The sequence below is a fragment of the Corylus avellana genome, chromosome ca3, assembly GCF_901000735.1.
Source record: "Corylus avellana chromosome ca3, CavTom2PMs-1.0".
Classification (NCBI taxonomy): domain Eukaryota; kingdom Viridiplantae; phylum Streptophyta; class Magnoliopsida; order Fagales; family Betulaceae; genus Corylus; species Corylus avellana.
The window spans coordinates 3,942,770-3,956,589 of NC_081543.1; the positions used below are offsets into that span (position 1 = coordinate 3,942,770).

General features: G+C 38.1%; 2 protein-coding genes across 2 annotated transcripts; both read left to right on the plus strand.

The window, feature by feature from the left end:
* The first annotated feature begins 1,357 nt into the window (after positions 1-1,357).
* LOC132174814 (protein EXECUTER 2, chloroplastic) lies at positions 1,358-9,207 on the plus strand. The gene is made up of 11 exons (XM_059586500.1): positions 1,358-1,742; positions 2,707-2,823; positions 2,908-2,973; positions 3,926-4,032; positions 4,159-4,240; positions 5,171-5,866; positions 7,823-7,949; positions 8,048-8,217; positions 8,333-8,407; positions 8,524-8,616; positions 8,737-9,207. The coding sequence occupies exons 1-11, from the start codon at positions 1,425-1,427 to the stop codon at positions 8,836-8,838; spliced, it is 1,953 nt and encodes a 650-aa protein (XP_059442483.1). The 5' UTR covers positions 1,358-1,424; the 3' UTR covers positions 8,839-9,207.
* Positions 9,208-11,154: 1,947 nt separating this feature from the next.
* Positions 11,155-13,488, plus strand: LOC132174924 (CASP-like protein 4A3). The gene is made up of 3 exons (XM_059586677.1): positions 11,155-11,842; positions 12,151-12,286; positions 13,147-13,488. Exons 1-3 carry the CDS (start codon positions 11,247-11,249, stop codon positions 13,339-13,341), a joined length of 927 nt encoding a protein of 308 aa, XP_059442660.1. The 5' UTR covers positions 11,155-11,246; the 3' UTR covers positions 13,342-13,488.
* Positions 13,489-13,820: the final 332 nt, after the last annotated feature.

The window sequence follows — 13,820 nt, forward strand, 5'->3', positions numbered from 1 at the left end:
TGGGTAAGATAAAATGCATTTAAATTAAAATAAGTAAGGGATTGGTAACCCCAACCCAACAAATGTCCAAATATAGTCAAAATAGAGCTAAAACAAAAAACTGAAAATAAGTCAAAGAATTGGCCCGATCTAAAATATCTTCTTGACTCGAAGTCTAAGAATGGGGTTGTCATATCAATAATTCTTAAAAAATAATAATCTACCTGTAAAGTCACTTGTAGTTTTAGCGACAACAAGTGAGCTTGAATACTATAACAAAAAAGATTATTTTGAGATATGTTAATATACTAAAATGGCAATTAGTAAATTTGTCATGCTCTATCAACAAAAAAAAAATTACATCAATTAGAGTAATGTCACATGGGTAGGTGAGATCCAACAATGGTAAAGATATTTATCAAGGTTCGTTTGATCGAAGTACAATTCATTCGATCAAACCGGGTCTCATGCATGCGAGTATGTGAGATTTGACGTTCGTGCAATAGATGCCAACGCGTTTCAATAGAGAGAATGCAAGTTTCATTCAATCAATCTTAGTTTTAAAGCATCGGTCCAAGAGTTTAAAATAAGGAAAATCATTTTCCCTTCATTCGTTCGTGTTAAGACAGGAGCCATACGGTAGAAAAATGAGAAAGAGAGTTTTGAGAGTGAGAACTTGTGGAGGAAAAGCTTGAAGAGGAGAGTTGGAAGAGGAAACTTCAAGAAGTAAGTTTTTATTTTTTTTAATTTTTTTTTCTTAATGTCTTGGTTTTGTATTTTAAGTTTATGAGTTGATTGTTGGTGTTTTGGTAACTTAATAAAGTTTATGATTGATCATTGTTGTGTTTTTGTGCGGGTTGTTTAGGGTTGGGCCCATGCCTTTGTAGTCCTTGTTTGACACTTGCGTGTTGGTGCAGGCTTGGGCCGGGCGTAGGTCACTTAATTTTCCATAAAATCAATTTATTGTTACCTTAGAGAAAATTTCCTAATTCAATCAATATTTCACTATTTATGTGGGTAACAAAGTTGAAAGAGAAGTCTTCAATAGCGGATCACACTATTTTATGGAACAAAGATTATTAGTTCGAATTATCTTTTTATTTTTTTTTCCTTTTTTTTTGTGCAGACATTTGAAAAAAAAAAAAAAAAACAAAACAAAACAAAACAAACAAACAAACAACGTAGAGAAGCCCAACCCACGTCAACCCTCATCCATAAAATTGAAGACCACACATAATAATTTTTAAATGCATCCGCCAAATCAAAGTGGAGCCCACAGATATATGGATCGGACGGGTCTGAATATTCGAGCTGGGCTCAACTTTATCCCTCGTTCCTATCCGAATTATCAATCAGAGCACCTTCAAACGACAACTTTCAGAGATTGAAGCCCCTCTTAAAATAAAAACAGAGTCACAAACATCGAGAGAGAGAGAGAGAGAGAGATGGTGGTGGCTCATGCGTGGGGCGTGGGACAAGCAATCCCAGTGCCCCAATTGAGGCCCTTCTTCTACTGTTGCGCAGATTTTCAATCCAAGAAATACAAATCCAATCTCAACTTTTTTCTGGGTTGGGGCTGCTCTGTTCAGACCAAGCATGCCGTTTTTTCCAATAAGAACCGCAAGAACTCCAGCCTCCCTTGCCGTTGCTCCAATAACATTCACAACACCAACATCAGTTCGTCTTTGGAATGGGATTGGAACCGCTGGAACCGCCATTTCTCTGAGATTGAACAGGCCGAGAGCTTTGCCTCTGTTCTCAAGGTACCGCTTTTTCCTCTCCCTGTCACTTTGTGTCAGAGATAGAGCTTCTCTTTTTCTTTGCTCATTTTGTTGTAATTTTTTTCTAAGTGGATTCCCGGTACAGTGCACCCAATTTGCTAATTCACACATAATTCCATACCTAATTAGCTAGGGGATTGGAGTTTTTAAAGTGAATTTAGCTTCTGGGTTTCTTTTGATGTTCAGATTCAATTCCCTTTTGCTTTGTTTATTTAGCATGAGACACTTGGGAACTGAAAATTTTGTAATTCCTAAGAACGTAAAGGGTGAGACTTTAATGTTATTCAATCGCTGGACGAATTGTCATATCTCACAAAAGTTGCTACCTTCTACTGCTTCACATCTTTTTGTTGTTGTTGCTGTTGTTGTTTTTTGTTTCGGGTAGAAAAGCGAGGAAATGTAGTAACTTTTATATGATGTGTGACCTTTAGGCAAAAGATTTTCTGAACATGGGAACTAATAACCAGGAAATTATCGGACTAGTGTATATTCTACTACTACATATTGACCTTAAGAATGCCTATATAATGGCCTCAAGATTCATTTTGGATAATCGTGTCTGCACCGTTGAAAAAAGCTCTGAGTGCTGATCTGTTTTGCAAATCAAAATTTTAGATTTACTTATTGTATGTATTGAAAGATATGCTAAAATGATAAATTATATTTGAGAATTGAGCACAACTCAGATAATGAATCTATACACGATGTTAAAGCCTTTTTCTTTTTTTTTTTTTTCCTTTGGAAAGTACGCTATTTCGGGCTTACACACATTGATGAAAATACAGAAGAGTGTAAAGTTAGGATTATCACTCAAAAAGTGCCATTGGGCTTTGGCTGCGTATCTGTAGGTCTTAGGTCCATATAATTATAAAAATTACTCAATGTCAGACCAGCATATACAAGTTGCTGTGATTGTTTACTTCTGATGGGATGTCGTACTTTGCAGTTTCAACTTGAAGATGCAATTGAGAAGGAAGACTTCCAAGAAGCTGCGAAGTTGAAAATGGCTATTGCAGAAGCTACATCAAAGGACACCGTTTCTGAAATCATGTCTCAGCTGAAGGTCAGATCAACATTTGAATCACTAGATGCTGGATCAGCCCAGGTTGTAATTTGGCTATTGATCTGATTCATTGTTAATTTGCAGCATGCGATTGAAGAAGAGCGTTACCATGATGCTTCAAGGTTGTGTAGGTACACAGGAAGTGGACTGGTAATCTTTATAGCAAGTTTTAGCTAATATATTCAATTAGTCACCCTATTCCAGTTCTGTTAACCTGGTTTGCAATTTTGTTTAATTATGTCTTATCTTCCCTGGCATTAATAGGCATCTTCTTTTGTCTTTTATTCTTTCTATTTATTATAGTTTCAAGTGACTGGTTAAACTTTAGAAAAGGGTTGAAAAGAGACTATTATTTGGAAGAGAATTTCTTATTTACGTATTAATTGGGATTGTGAGCATCTTGTGTAGGTTAAATTCAGTTTCTCCGCATTTATTATTTTTAATAGCAGACAATGTAGTTTTGATGGGACAGTCAACCATATTAGAACAAGGGGATGGCATTCAGCTGTGATTAGAGAAAGCATTTAGAAATGAAGTTCAAAATCAAGGAAATTGATGGGCAAAATAGCCTTGATGATGAAAGATATGTGTGTGTGTGTGCGCGTGCACGCTTTTCTGGAAATTATACCAGACTGTCACAACATGTGTCTTTGTGGGATAGTAAAATTATCTTGAAGTATTCGGTTGAGATTTTTTTTTTTTTTTTTTTTTTTTTTTTTTTTATAACTTAACGGATTTCTGTGATGCTCCTACTTTCTGCAATAATTACCTGATAAGAGGGGCTGTGACATTCAGCAGTTTGGACTGATTTCTGTAAAGCTGTTCGTCTACATGTGATATATGGAACTCCATTTACGTGACTTGTTTGTGAAATGGATGCTCTGGTATATGGTAATATCTATCCTTAAAACTGAAACTTTGTTTCTGAATACATCTTTACATATAAAGATGTTTCCTTTGATGGTTAATTTTAATCAGCTGTCTAATAACTAAGTTGTTCTGTTTGATCCACTAATCATAAATGTCAGCCTTACTAATGGGACATGTTTCTGTGGATAAGTGCTTGTTAGTCTCCTCTAAACCATCATCTCTATATGTGTAGGTAGGTTGGTGGGTGGGCTACTCAAAAGATTCAGATGATCCCTTTGGCAGATTAATACGCATAACTCCTGGTGTGGGCAGATTTGTTGGCAGGAGTTACAGTCCAAGGTAAGGTTTTCTTTCTTTGTTTTTTTTTTGCTTGCTTGCTTCTTTCTTCTTTCTTCTTCTTCTTCTTCTTATTCTCCTTCTCATTTTTTTGCCCTTTCTAAATGTATTATCTATTCATTGTTGCAGACAGTTGGTGACTGCAGCTCCTGGAACGCCATTGTTTGAAATATTTGTGGTAAAAGACACTGACAAGACATATGTCATGCAGGTGATTTATTGGCGTTCCCATTAGGTTATCGCACATCTATGTTTTTACTCGAGTTAAAATCCATAAATATACAAGATGACATGGGGGACACTAGATTATGTGTTATTGCATAATTTGTCTCCAGTTCTTTGTTTTTGAACAACGAGCACACCCATGTAATTCCAATGAGCTCTTAGACAATGTACCATGTTCATAATTTGATTCATGTCTCATAATTGGAGCTCTTGTAGATCTGTAGTACTACTTTACAACTATCAAGTCTTGACCGGGCCAATTGAAAATAGTCTGTCTTTATGCTTTCTCAATTTGAATGTATACACACACACACACACACACACACACACACATAACTCATTAAGTTGCAGTTGGTAAGATGAATATAGGCTGCTGATTTGGAGGCCCCTTCTGGTGCAGAGTCAATGTTCTTTTTAAACCCTGATCATTTTGTGCAATTACTTGCTAGTAATGTAATCTCCTTTTTCCCCCTTTTGGTCAACCGCAGTTCTCATATATTGGATATGAGATTTAGCTCGCTCTTTCTCTTTGGTGTAATTGCATGACAAAGAGAAAAGAACAACATTGTAACAGCCATGGTCATCATACTATAACTTTCCTCTTTCTCTCTCTCTCTCTCTCTCTTTGGCTCCAATTGTAATTTCTCTTTAAGGACTCTGTGACTATCTTTTAAGGATTGCATCTCAGGATTAAACTGTTGCCTTGGCCTCAAATTGACATTTGCATTATTTTAAAGACTATCCAATGGTGAATCTCATATGGAGGAACTATATATTCATAGCATCTGGGTTAGGTCCCACCCACTGTATGTTAGTCTCTTTAGATGTCTTAAGTGGGGGTCTCCAGGATCTGTCTGGTTCTCAAAGTTTCTATTGCAGTTTATGTGAAATGCTTCTGATATGTTTCTGTTGACAGGTGGTATACTTGCAACGAGCCAAAGGAAATTCTACAAATTCTAGTTCACCATCAAAACTCACAAAAGACCCTTCTACTTCCGAAGTTGAGAATGAATCTGTAGTGGACATTCAGGAAAATGAAGGAAAGTCAGAGAGAACTGAGGAGAAGGGCACTAACATTGAGGGAGCGACTGAGGAGGGGATTAAAAGTGTGATAAATTTTCTTAAAGAAAAAATTCCAGGATTGAAAGTTAAAGTCATGAATATAAATGTGAGTGAAGAAGTGATAAAGGATAGCGACTCTATGAAGCAGTTGATGCAAGAAGACAATGAGAAGACAGGATCTACTGAGAATTCTGAAGACGGAGTTGGTAATTTGGATGAGATTCAGCCTGATGAGGTCACTCTAGGAGGAGATAGTGATGCCTCTGAAGATGAAAAGGATTTGGATATGAAGCTTTTTATTGGTGGGGTTGTGCATAATAATGAGGATACTCCTACCAAGGATGAGTATGTGCGTCTTCCTGCTGAAATTAAAGATACGGAGAGAGATTCTTTTGTGCTACATATACCTGGGAGAAGCCTAGATCATGATGCTGGAGAAAGTAAAGTGTCCAGGGTCAAAGTGGCAGCTCTAGCAGCTCAAGGCGTCTCTGAGCTTATGCCTCCTGATGTTGCAAAGGCTTTTTGGAGTGCTGACAAAGTTTCTTCAAAGGTGAGATTGAGATTTAGAGTATTGGATGGTAATTGAGATTTGATATTATTTATAGCTGAATACTCTTATGGTTACCGAGGATACTAGGTTGAAACAATATAAATTATTGATTGGCATATATTTACTACTCATACATATTGGAAAGACTGTTTTTTAATAAGTAAAGGAAATTAATTAAAAGCTCAAGGGGCGGAGCCTAGCAATCAAGAGCAAGAAAAAAGAGAACAAAAATCAGTATAGCTAGAGACATGGAGAAAAGCAATAGCAGAGATCTGTAGATTTAAGAACACAAGTCCGTAGATTTGAGCTCGTTCTCTCTCAATCATCGAAGCATTGAGTGTTTCTTTCTCGCCAAACACACCACATCAAAAAGGAAGGAATTGCGTTCCAAACAAATATTGATATCATTTTGGCCAACCCTTTTATTACAACATGCCAAAAGATCCACCAACCGTCTAGGCATAACCTTTCCAGCCCAAACATCTGAAATACCATGATCCATGGCTTTCTCACGACATCACAATGAAGAAGAAGATGATCCGTAGTTTCCTCACTCTTTTTACACATATAACATAAATCTATCACTATAATGTGACTCTTGTAGAGATTATCCAAATTGAGATTTTTCTCAAGGGGAAAGCTCTCCAAGTAAAGAAAGCCAACCTCGAAGGAGTCTTAGTCTTTCAAATGCTCTTCCAAGGGAAAGGAGAGTCAACGTTAGGAAGAAGAACCATATAAAAGGATATGACCTCAAAATGTTTTTTTTTTAGGGTGTCCAACAAAGCCTATCATCTCCTTCCTAAACCATGCTAGCGGAATGCAAAACATTGAAGAAAGAGAAGACGGAGTCCACTTCCCAATCATGCACCAACCTAATGAACCGTTTCATTGCCAACACTCCAAAGGTTGGCTACCATTGCATCCCTATTCCTTGTAAGGTAAAATAACTCCGGAAAAGATTCCTTCAAAGGGCGATATCCCCATCATAATTCATGCTAGAACCTTGTAAGAGAGCCATCACCCACCTCCACACTAGTAAAACTAGAGAAAACATCCCACCCCCTCCTAATGTGTTTTCAAAGAATCACCCTAAAAGCTCCAATGACCCCTACACCATCCGCCCACCAAACTCCCGTACTTCTTATCTACAATCTGACACCAAAAAACCTCTCTCCATAGCAAACCTCCATAACCACTTACCCAATAGAGCGTGATTGAAAGTAGTAAAGTTCCTGATCCCTAGCCCTTGAAGCTGAATAGGAGTACGAACCTTCTTATTAACAAGATGGATTTTTGGCTCATTATCCAAACTGCCCCACAAAAAATCCCTCCGTAACTTTTCTAACTAATTAGCAACACCTACTGAGATAGGGAAGAGGGACAGGAAATATGTAGGAAGGTTGGAAAGAATGCTCTTAATCAATGTTACTTGATCACCCTTAGACAAGTAAAGTCTTTTACATCCAACTAATTTTCTCTCAATTTTCTCAATAATACAATCCCAGATAAACTTAGCCTTAAACGGAACACCCAAAGGGAGGCCCAAATATTTCATAGGCAAGGATGAGAGACCCTACAGCCCAAAATATGAGCCAAGCTAAATATTTCATAGGCAAGTCTTTAGCCCCTTTCTTGTTTTACTTGTTAAGTCTTCTTGTATTTTGAATTAAGAAATTCCCATCATGGTATAAATGAGGTTTAGACCAGCCATTGCTGCATTTATATGTCCAGATTGAAATCGAACAGAAATTATGAAATTCCATTAAATTATAGAAATAGCAGATTTTTTTTTTAGAGTTCAAATATTAAAATACTTAGTAGTTAGTATTTAGAGCTGAATAATTTTGTTCAATGTTAAAATTTTTTATAGCATTGCCCTCCCCTTTGTTTTTGCTCTCCATTAGTTTTCGTTGCAATGGTATGATCTTGTTTGACAAATTCTTAACCTAATTTTAGGTTTCCAGAAATGTGCGTGAAATTGTTAAGCTCGCTGTTAGTCAAGCACAGAAGCGCAGCAGATTATCTGAGTACACAACTTTTAATCGGATTACCACTTCCAGAGGAGATTTAGATCCCTTCTCAGGTGAGTTCACTTATCCATCCCTTTTCTTTCTTTGTCACCCCTTAAAATTCAATTTAAGCATGTCATTTTGATGGTGAAACCAACTGGTTGAAGTGTAGGCCTGTATGTTGGTGCATTTGGCCCTTATGGGACTGAGGTGGTACAATTGCGGCGTAAATTTGGCCACTGGAATGGTGGGAATGACGAAGACAAGTCTTCAGATGTGGAGTTTTTTGAATATGTAGAGGCAGTGAAGCTGACTGGGGATCTTAACGTTCCTGCCGGCCAGGTCTGGCTTTAAAATTTCTTGATGGCTATGCTGGTTTACTTTTAGCGTGTAACTGCATGCATAAAGACATTAAAGGAAATTACGATGCTCAACCATGTAGTTTTTGGGAATCCAGGTTACTTTTCGTGCTAAAATTGGGAGAGGAAACCGCGCATCCAGCCGTGGGATGTATCCAGATGAATTAGGAGTGGTAATTGTACTTGCAATTGGATAGCTCTGTATGTCCATGCGTGTTTATGTGCATGACATGTATTTTTTTTTTTCTTCTTTTATATATTGATTCTGCAACTAAGCTTATTTAACCAGGTTGCAAGTTACAAAGGTCAAGGAAGAATAGCAGAATTTGGGTTCAGAAATCCACAGTGGGTTGATGGAGAACTTCTCCAACTAAACGGCAAGGTAATGAAACTGTTCACTTTTGTGATGTCATTTCTTCTCACCATAAGCCTGATAACCAATTGCGGCTCGAATTATTCAGCTGTCTTCTTTATTATGTTTGTTTTTCTTGTTTTTATGCAGGGCATAGGTCCATATGTCAAAGGCGCAGATCTTGGTTTCCTATACGTAGTCCCTGAGCAGAGTTTTCTTGTGCTGTTCAACCGATTAAAGCTACCAGACTGAGCCATTAGATGAAGCACTTAACATAGAGAAGAGGATTCCTATCTGTATCATGTTAGAGCAAGGAAGGAAGTTTCATCTTTCTTTGCTTTCTTTTTGGAAGTTTTCTTTTCAAGCCTTCTTTTTCAACTTTTTCCTCCTTTTCTTTTGTGGCTTCTCTTCTGAGCTGTATATCATTTTTGCTGACCAACCAAATAGTGTGACGAAATCTTTGCAATGCAGTCCCCATCATGCGTTCCAGAAGAAGCTTTCTTCTGAATGCCGAGTTGTGTAAGGATTGGCCTTTTGTTAGCTGTGAGGGGTTTTTTCTTTGGTAGGAGTCCAACCAAAGTCGTGTGACATGTTCTTTTGGGCTTAAGATTGTGTGGAGCATATTTATTGTCACAAATTTACAGATGTGGTCTTTGGATTTGGCTTACGTAGTTTTTTCAACGGTTTAGATTTAGTTCCAAGTTTTTTATGAGAAAGAAAGTTAAACTAAATCTGAACTGTTGAAAGTTGAAACAACACCTAAGCCAAACCCGTGGTCGATATCCCTATATGAAAAAGTAGATTGGGAAATATCATGCTGGTCCTTAAAGCAATAGAGGGAAACTTCTTGTTGTTTTCTTTGTTTATTGAAACTCAAAAGGCAAATACTTCAACATTTCTCAGAATTTGGAGGGGAGAGAGAGTGTGTGTGTGTGTGTGTGTGTGTGTTTGTGAGTGATTCTTTTCTTGTTTCTTTTAGGTATATCCTCTGAAATCTGTAGGGGGGTATTAGTAAAAGACGTGTCTTTGGTAGTATGCTTCCTATGATTGTTCTTCCATTGACATCAGAGGGTAGGTAGGAGAATCTTTTTTTTTTATCAGAAGATGAGAAAAAAGATGGGAAGGAATTTGGTGCTCTTTATGGCTTTAGCTCACAAAGAATAGCCCACTATTAAAGCAACCCAAAAGAACTTTTGTTACTTTTTCGCCTTAATAAAGTCTCCACTGAAAGCTTTGCTTGGATTTAACAAGGCCCACTTTGATTTCTTCCTCCTGTTGCCTACCACTGCAGCTTGGTTCGAGCAAATTATGTACCACATTTGCGTAAGAATTTGATGACTTGGGCAATCCCTACTTTAGCTTTTAACACAGTGGATTGACAAGGAATAATTCCGAAAGTGCGGTTAGGGGTATTATAAGTTTTTAACAAATTGATATGATAGTCTGTGTGACAATACGTTGCCTGTTAAATAATTAAATTTATCTGTCAAATTGTGTCATTTAATTTTTTTAAAAAAAATACACTTTACCTTCAAAGTATCACTATTTTGGCATTTTTAATCTCAAAGTTTAGAAAGAGATTTGAATTCTACAACCTGTGACACTTTGTCCCATTTGTTAAGTTTTTTTTGGTCTATCTGGACGGAAGTTAAGTTGTGAGCATCTCATGGGATTCTTTTTGTCTAATTCCAAAAAAGCCTAGGGGTAAAGTGTTTAACAATTTTTTGTTTTTTTTCCATAAAAATTAAAAAAAAAAAAAAAAAAAAAAGTGGCCAAACTATTTCCATTTGCTCAAAGAAGGTAGCTCGATCACCCCATTTGTCGGCATGAGGTGGTCGGCCACCCCTAAAATAGCTAAACGAGGGTAAATGAAACCCCTCTTGCCATTTTGGGAGTAGCTTGACCACCCCTATTTAGTCAAAGGAAGTGGCCGAGCCACCTTCAATAGGTATGGAGTGACCAAACCACTTCTAAACCAGACAGAGAGGGTGGTCAAACTACTCTCAGATAGCGAGGGGTAGTTTCGGCTATCCTAATTTGAGAGTAATAGAACCACTCCTTTATAATTTTGTCTAAACAAACAAAAAAAAATATAAAGTATGGGTTAAATTGCCATAATTTACTAATTGTGTTAGATGACGTTCATACGGTCTTCTACCTCAATTATTGAAAAATTAGTGTAAAAATTGTTGTATCTCCAACATTTTTTTTAATTACAATCTGGTTTGGTTCTTGAATTTAAGGTGGATGTGAATTTGATTTATAAGATTTGTAACAAATCAATCAATCAATGCATCCCGAATTTTAATAAATGATATATGGTAAGAAGAAAATTCTGAATTGATGACCCATTTGTATACCTACGAGATATTATTTCTATAAGATCTTTTGTAATCAAAGACCACATTAATACTAAGGTCCAACAAAATCGATGTGGCGGCATTCCATTGGTCAACTTCGCTTTACACACCCGAAGTACACAATCCTCTGTTTCAGTCTTTACTTTAAGTAAACTAAAGTGAACAAACGGAGACGCGTGGCGTGGCCCCACAGGCGAAATATGACCTTCTTCTCTCTCTCTTTCGCTTTCTCTTTTTCCGAGTTCGCAAACAGATTTCTTTTCTCGCTCCATATAGTCCGAGAAAGCAAAAGAAAGTGAAATGGAAGCTCAGACCCAAACCCAAACCCAGCAACGCCAACCCAACAAAGAAACTATGAAGAAATCGTCTTCGAGGAGCTCCGACTGTTCGTCGACTCACATGGAGTCGCCGCACTCTCCGCTCCGCTTCCACTCGCCGCTGCGATCCGAGCTCGGCGACCCGCCGGAGACCCCGCCCTACGAGTCGCCGGAGAATTCGCTGGAGAAGCCCGTCGAATACTCCAGGGCGATCGTAGCCGTCGATAGGTTCACCCAGTACTCACCGCTTCCGTCGCCGGCGGACCGCCAGAAACCGCCGGAGAGCGCGAAGTTACCTTCTCCGGTGGTGGTGTTCAACCGGTCGAGGAGAGAGGACGCGCCTCCGTCAGTGACGAAGGTGGGGCCGAGCGTCGGCGAGGAAGGCCGGGGAACGGGGATGATGGCGTCGAATCAGAGGATCAGGTCGAAGAGGGAGGAGACGGACCAGATGATGAATAAGGCTGCGCTAGGGTTTAGGCTCAGCGAGTTTGTGCTCTGCTTGGTTTCCTTTGCGGTCATGGCCGCCGATAAAACACAGGGTTGGAGCGGCGACTCCTTTGACCGCTACAAGGAGTACAGGTCTCTCTTAATTTCTGTGAATTTATTGTTAATTTATACTGGATAGGCACAATTTATGGGTTTCCCTTCTTAGTGTTATGTTGTATGAGAAATACTACACAATTACAACCAATGATCATGTCAAGTCAAGTCAAGTTTCTTTGTTTATCACAGTATGATTCTCAGTCTCCAAATTTGCGATTCATACAAATTTGAGACTGAGAATCAAATTTGATCTTTTTTATTGAATTTCATTATAAACCATATTTGCAGTCTTTCTTTGTTCTCTTTCTAGCATTTTCTCTCCTTATTTCCTTTTCTGTTGGCAGGTATTGTTTATCAGTGAATGTTATCGCATTTGTGTATTCGGGGTTTCAAGCGTTTGATCTATCTCTCCTTCTGATCACCAAGCATAATTTGATCGTCCACTCCCTACGCTTTCACTTTGATTTCTTCATGGATCAGGCAAGTTGTGCGACTTCAGTGTCCATTTGTGATCTTTCATGTATCATGCTGATGATTTCCATATTCCATATCAATTGTGTCTTGTTTTCTGCATAATGGCAACCCCTTGAGTATTGTGATTTAGTTTAACCCAGTGGGTTTCAAGTTTTCCTGTTCAGTTCCCCTCATTTTTAAGCATGCCACTATGGGCCATAGGGTAGCATGCTCATTCTACAAACACTACTCTGCTACTGTAATGCAGTTGGGGTGGATCTTGGAGATTGTTACGGGAATTAGGAGGGTATTAGAATTATTAGTTTTCTATTAGGATTAAGATTAGTTGTATTAAGTTTATCATTGATTCATTATTTGGGTATTTTCTATCTTATATTACTGTAAGTGTCTATTTAAGGGAACCAAAAACTTTATTTCTAAAGGTGAGTTTGAAGGAGGTCCAAGTTCCCTCTAAGAACTTATCCAAATTATCCCTTTATGAAATTATTTTCGTATTAAACATTATACGGGTTATTCTACTTCCATGATTTGGTGGCGGCTGTTGCTTTTAGCTATGCATTTTTATAATGTTTTGCTTGTCCAATGCTCTGGGTCTTCACAAGTTATGTTTTGATGAATATGGTTGGTGGGAGTGCAAATCGAGTCAACTGTTGAAATCATTCAGAAGTGTTGTAGATGTTCAAACAGATTACTTTGTTAATTTCAAATGTCCCCATCTCTTGGGCTTGCCAATTATGATTGAACCTTAGGGTCTTGGCATCTTATTCCTACAAGCAATTCTACTGCCATACAAACTGGATGACGGGTTTGTGAGCTACATGTTTGTGCAGTCAAAGGTAATACTTGCTTTGTTAATTTGGTTGCAGATACTGGCATATCTTCTCATATCAGCATCCTCATCAGCTGCCACCCGGGTTGATGATTGGCAGTCAAACTGGGGGAAAGACGAGTTCACAGAGATGGCTAGTGCGTCTGTCGGGATAGCCTTCCTGGCATTTGTTGCCTTCGCCTTTAGTTCCCTCATTTCTGGTCACAACCTGTGTACACGCGGATCTAAATGATCTTGGAACCAGGTTTATGTTATTAAGTTTTGTTTTGTGGTGTGAATTATTAAATAGAATATTACATACTTTCTATGTGTACAGAGACAGATTCAATATAATTTATTTCTTTCTCAATAAGATAAAATAACAAAGTTTTTCACCAAACTCGGCTGGAGTTGTAGGAAAACTTTGTCCTATACTTGTTAGTCTCATTGGCATGCATGAATAAAAAAGAAGAAAAAAGAAAAGGATGGAGGAGTTTAGGGTTTATAGAAGACATTAATAAGCCATTGCTTTAGCGTAGGATGATTTTGATTAAACCATTTGACCCAAGCACCCGGTGTGATCCCATTTCCTGCAGGAAATTATTAACAAAGGAAACCAAAGACGGGGAAATTTTCAAGGCCTAGTCGTCTAAATGTGCTTGTTGCCAACAGAGTGGGCCAAGCCCTCTCTTGTTGGACAAGGCCCATTAAGTTACTACCAGCTTCTTCTTC

What these genes read in the sequence shown, in the direction of transcription:
- LOC132174814 (XM_059586500.1), top strand. Translation starts at nt 1,425, where the DNA reads ATGGTGGTGGCTCATGCGTGGGGCGTGGGACAAGCAATCCCAGTGCCC. An exon ending in AAATCATGTCTCAGCTGAAG is followed by an intron (nt 2,824 to 2,907) that starts GTCAGATCAACA and finishes GTTAATTTGCAG; the next exon opens with CATGCGATTGAAGAAGAGCG. An exon ending in ATCCAGATGAATTAGGAGTG is followed by an intron (nt 8,408 to 8,523) that starts GTAATTGTACTT and finishes TTATTTAACCAG; the next exon opens with GTTGCAAGTTACAAAGGTCA.
- LOC132174924 (XM_059586677.1), top strand. Translation starts at nt 11,247, where the DNA reads ATGGAAGCTCAGACCCAAACCCAAACCCAGCAACGCCAACCCAACAAA. An exon ending in GACCGCTACAAGGAGTACAG is followed by an intron (nt 11,843 to 12,150) that starts GTCTCTCTTAAT and finishes TTCTGTTGGCAG; the next exon opens with GTATTGTTTATCAGTGAATG. An exon ending in TTGATTTCTTCATGGATCAG is followed by an intron (nt 12,287 to 13,146) that starts GCAAGTTGTGCG and finishes ATTTGGTTGCAG; the next exon opens with ATACTGGCATATCTTCTCAT.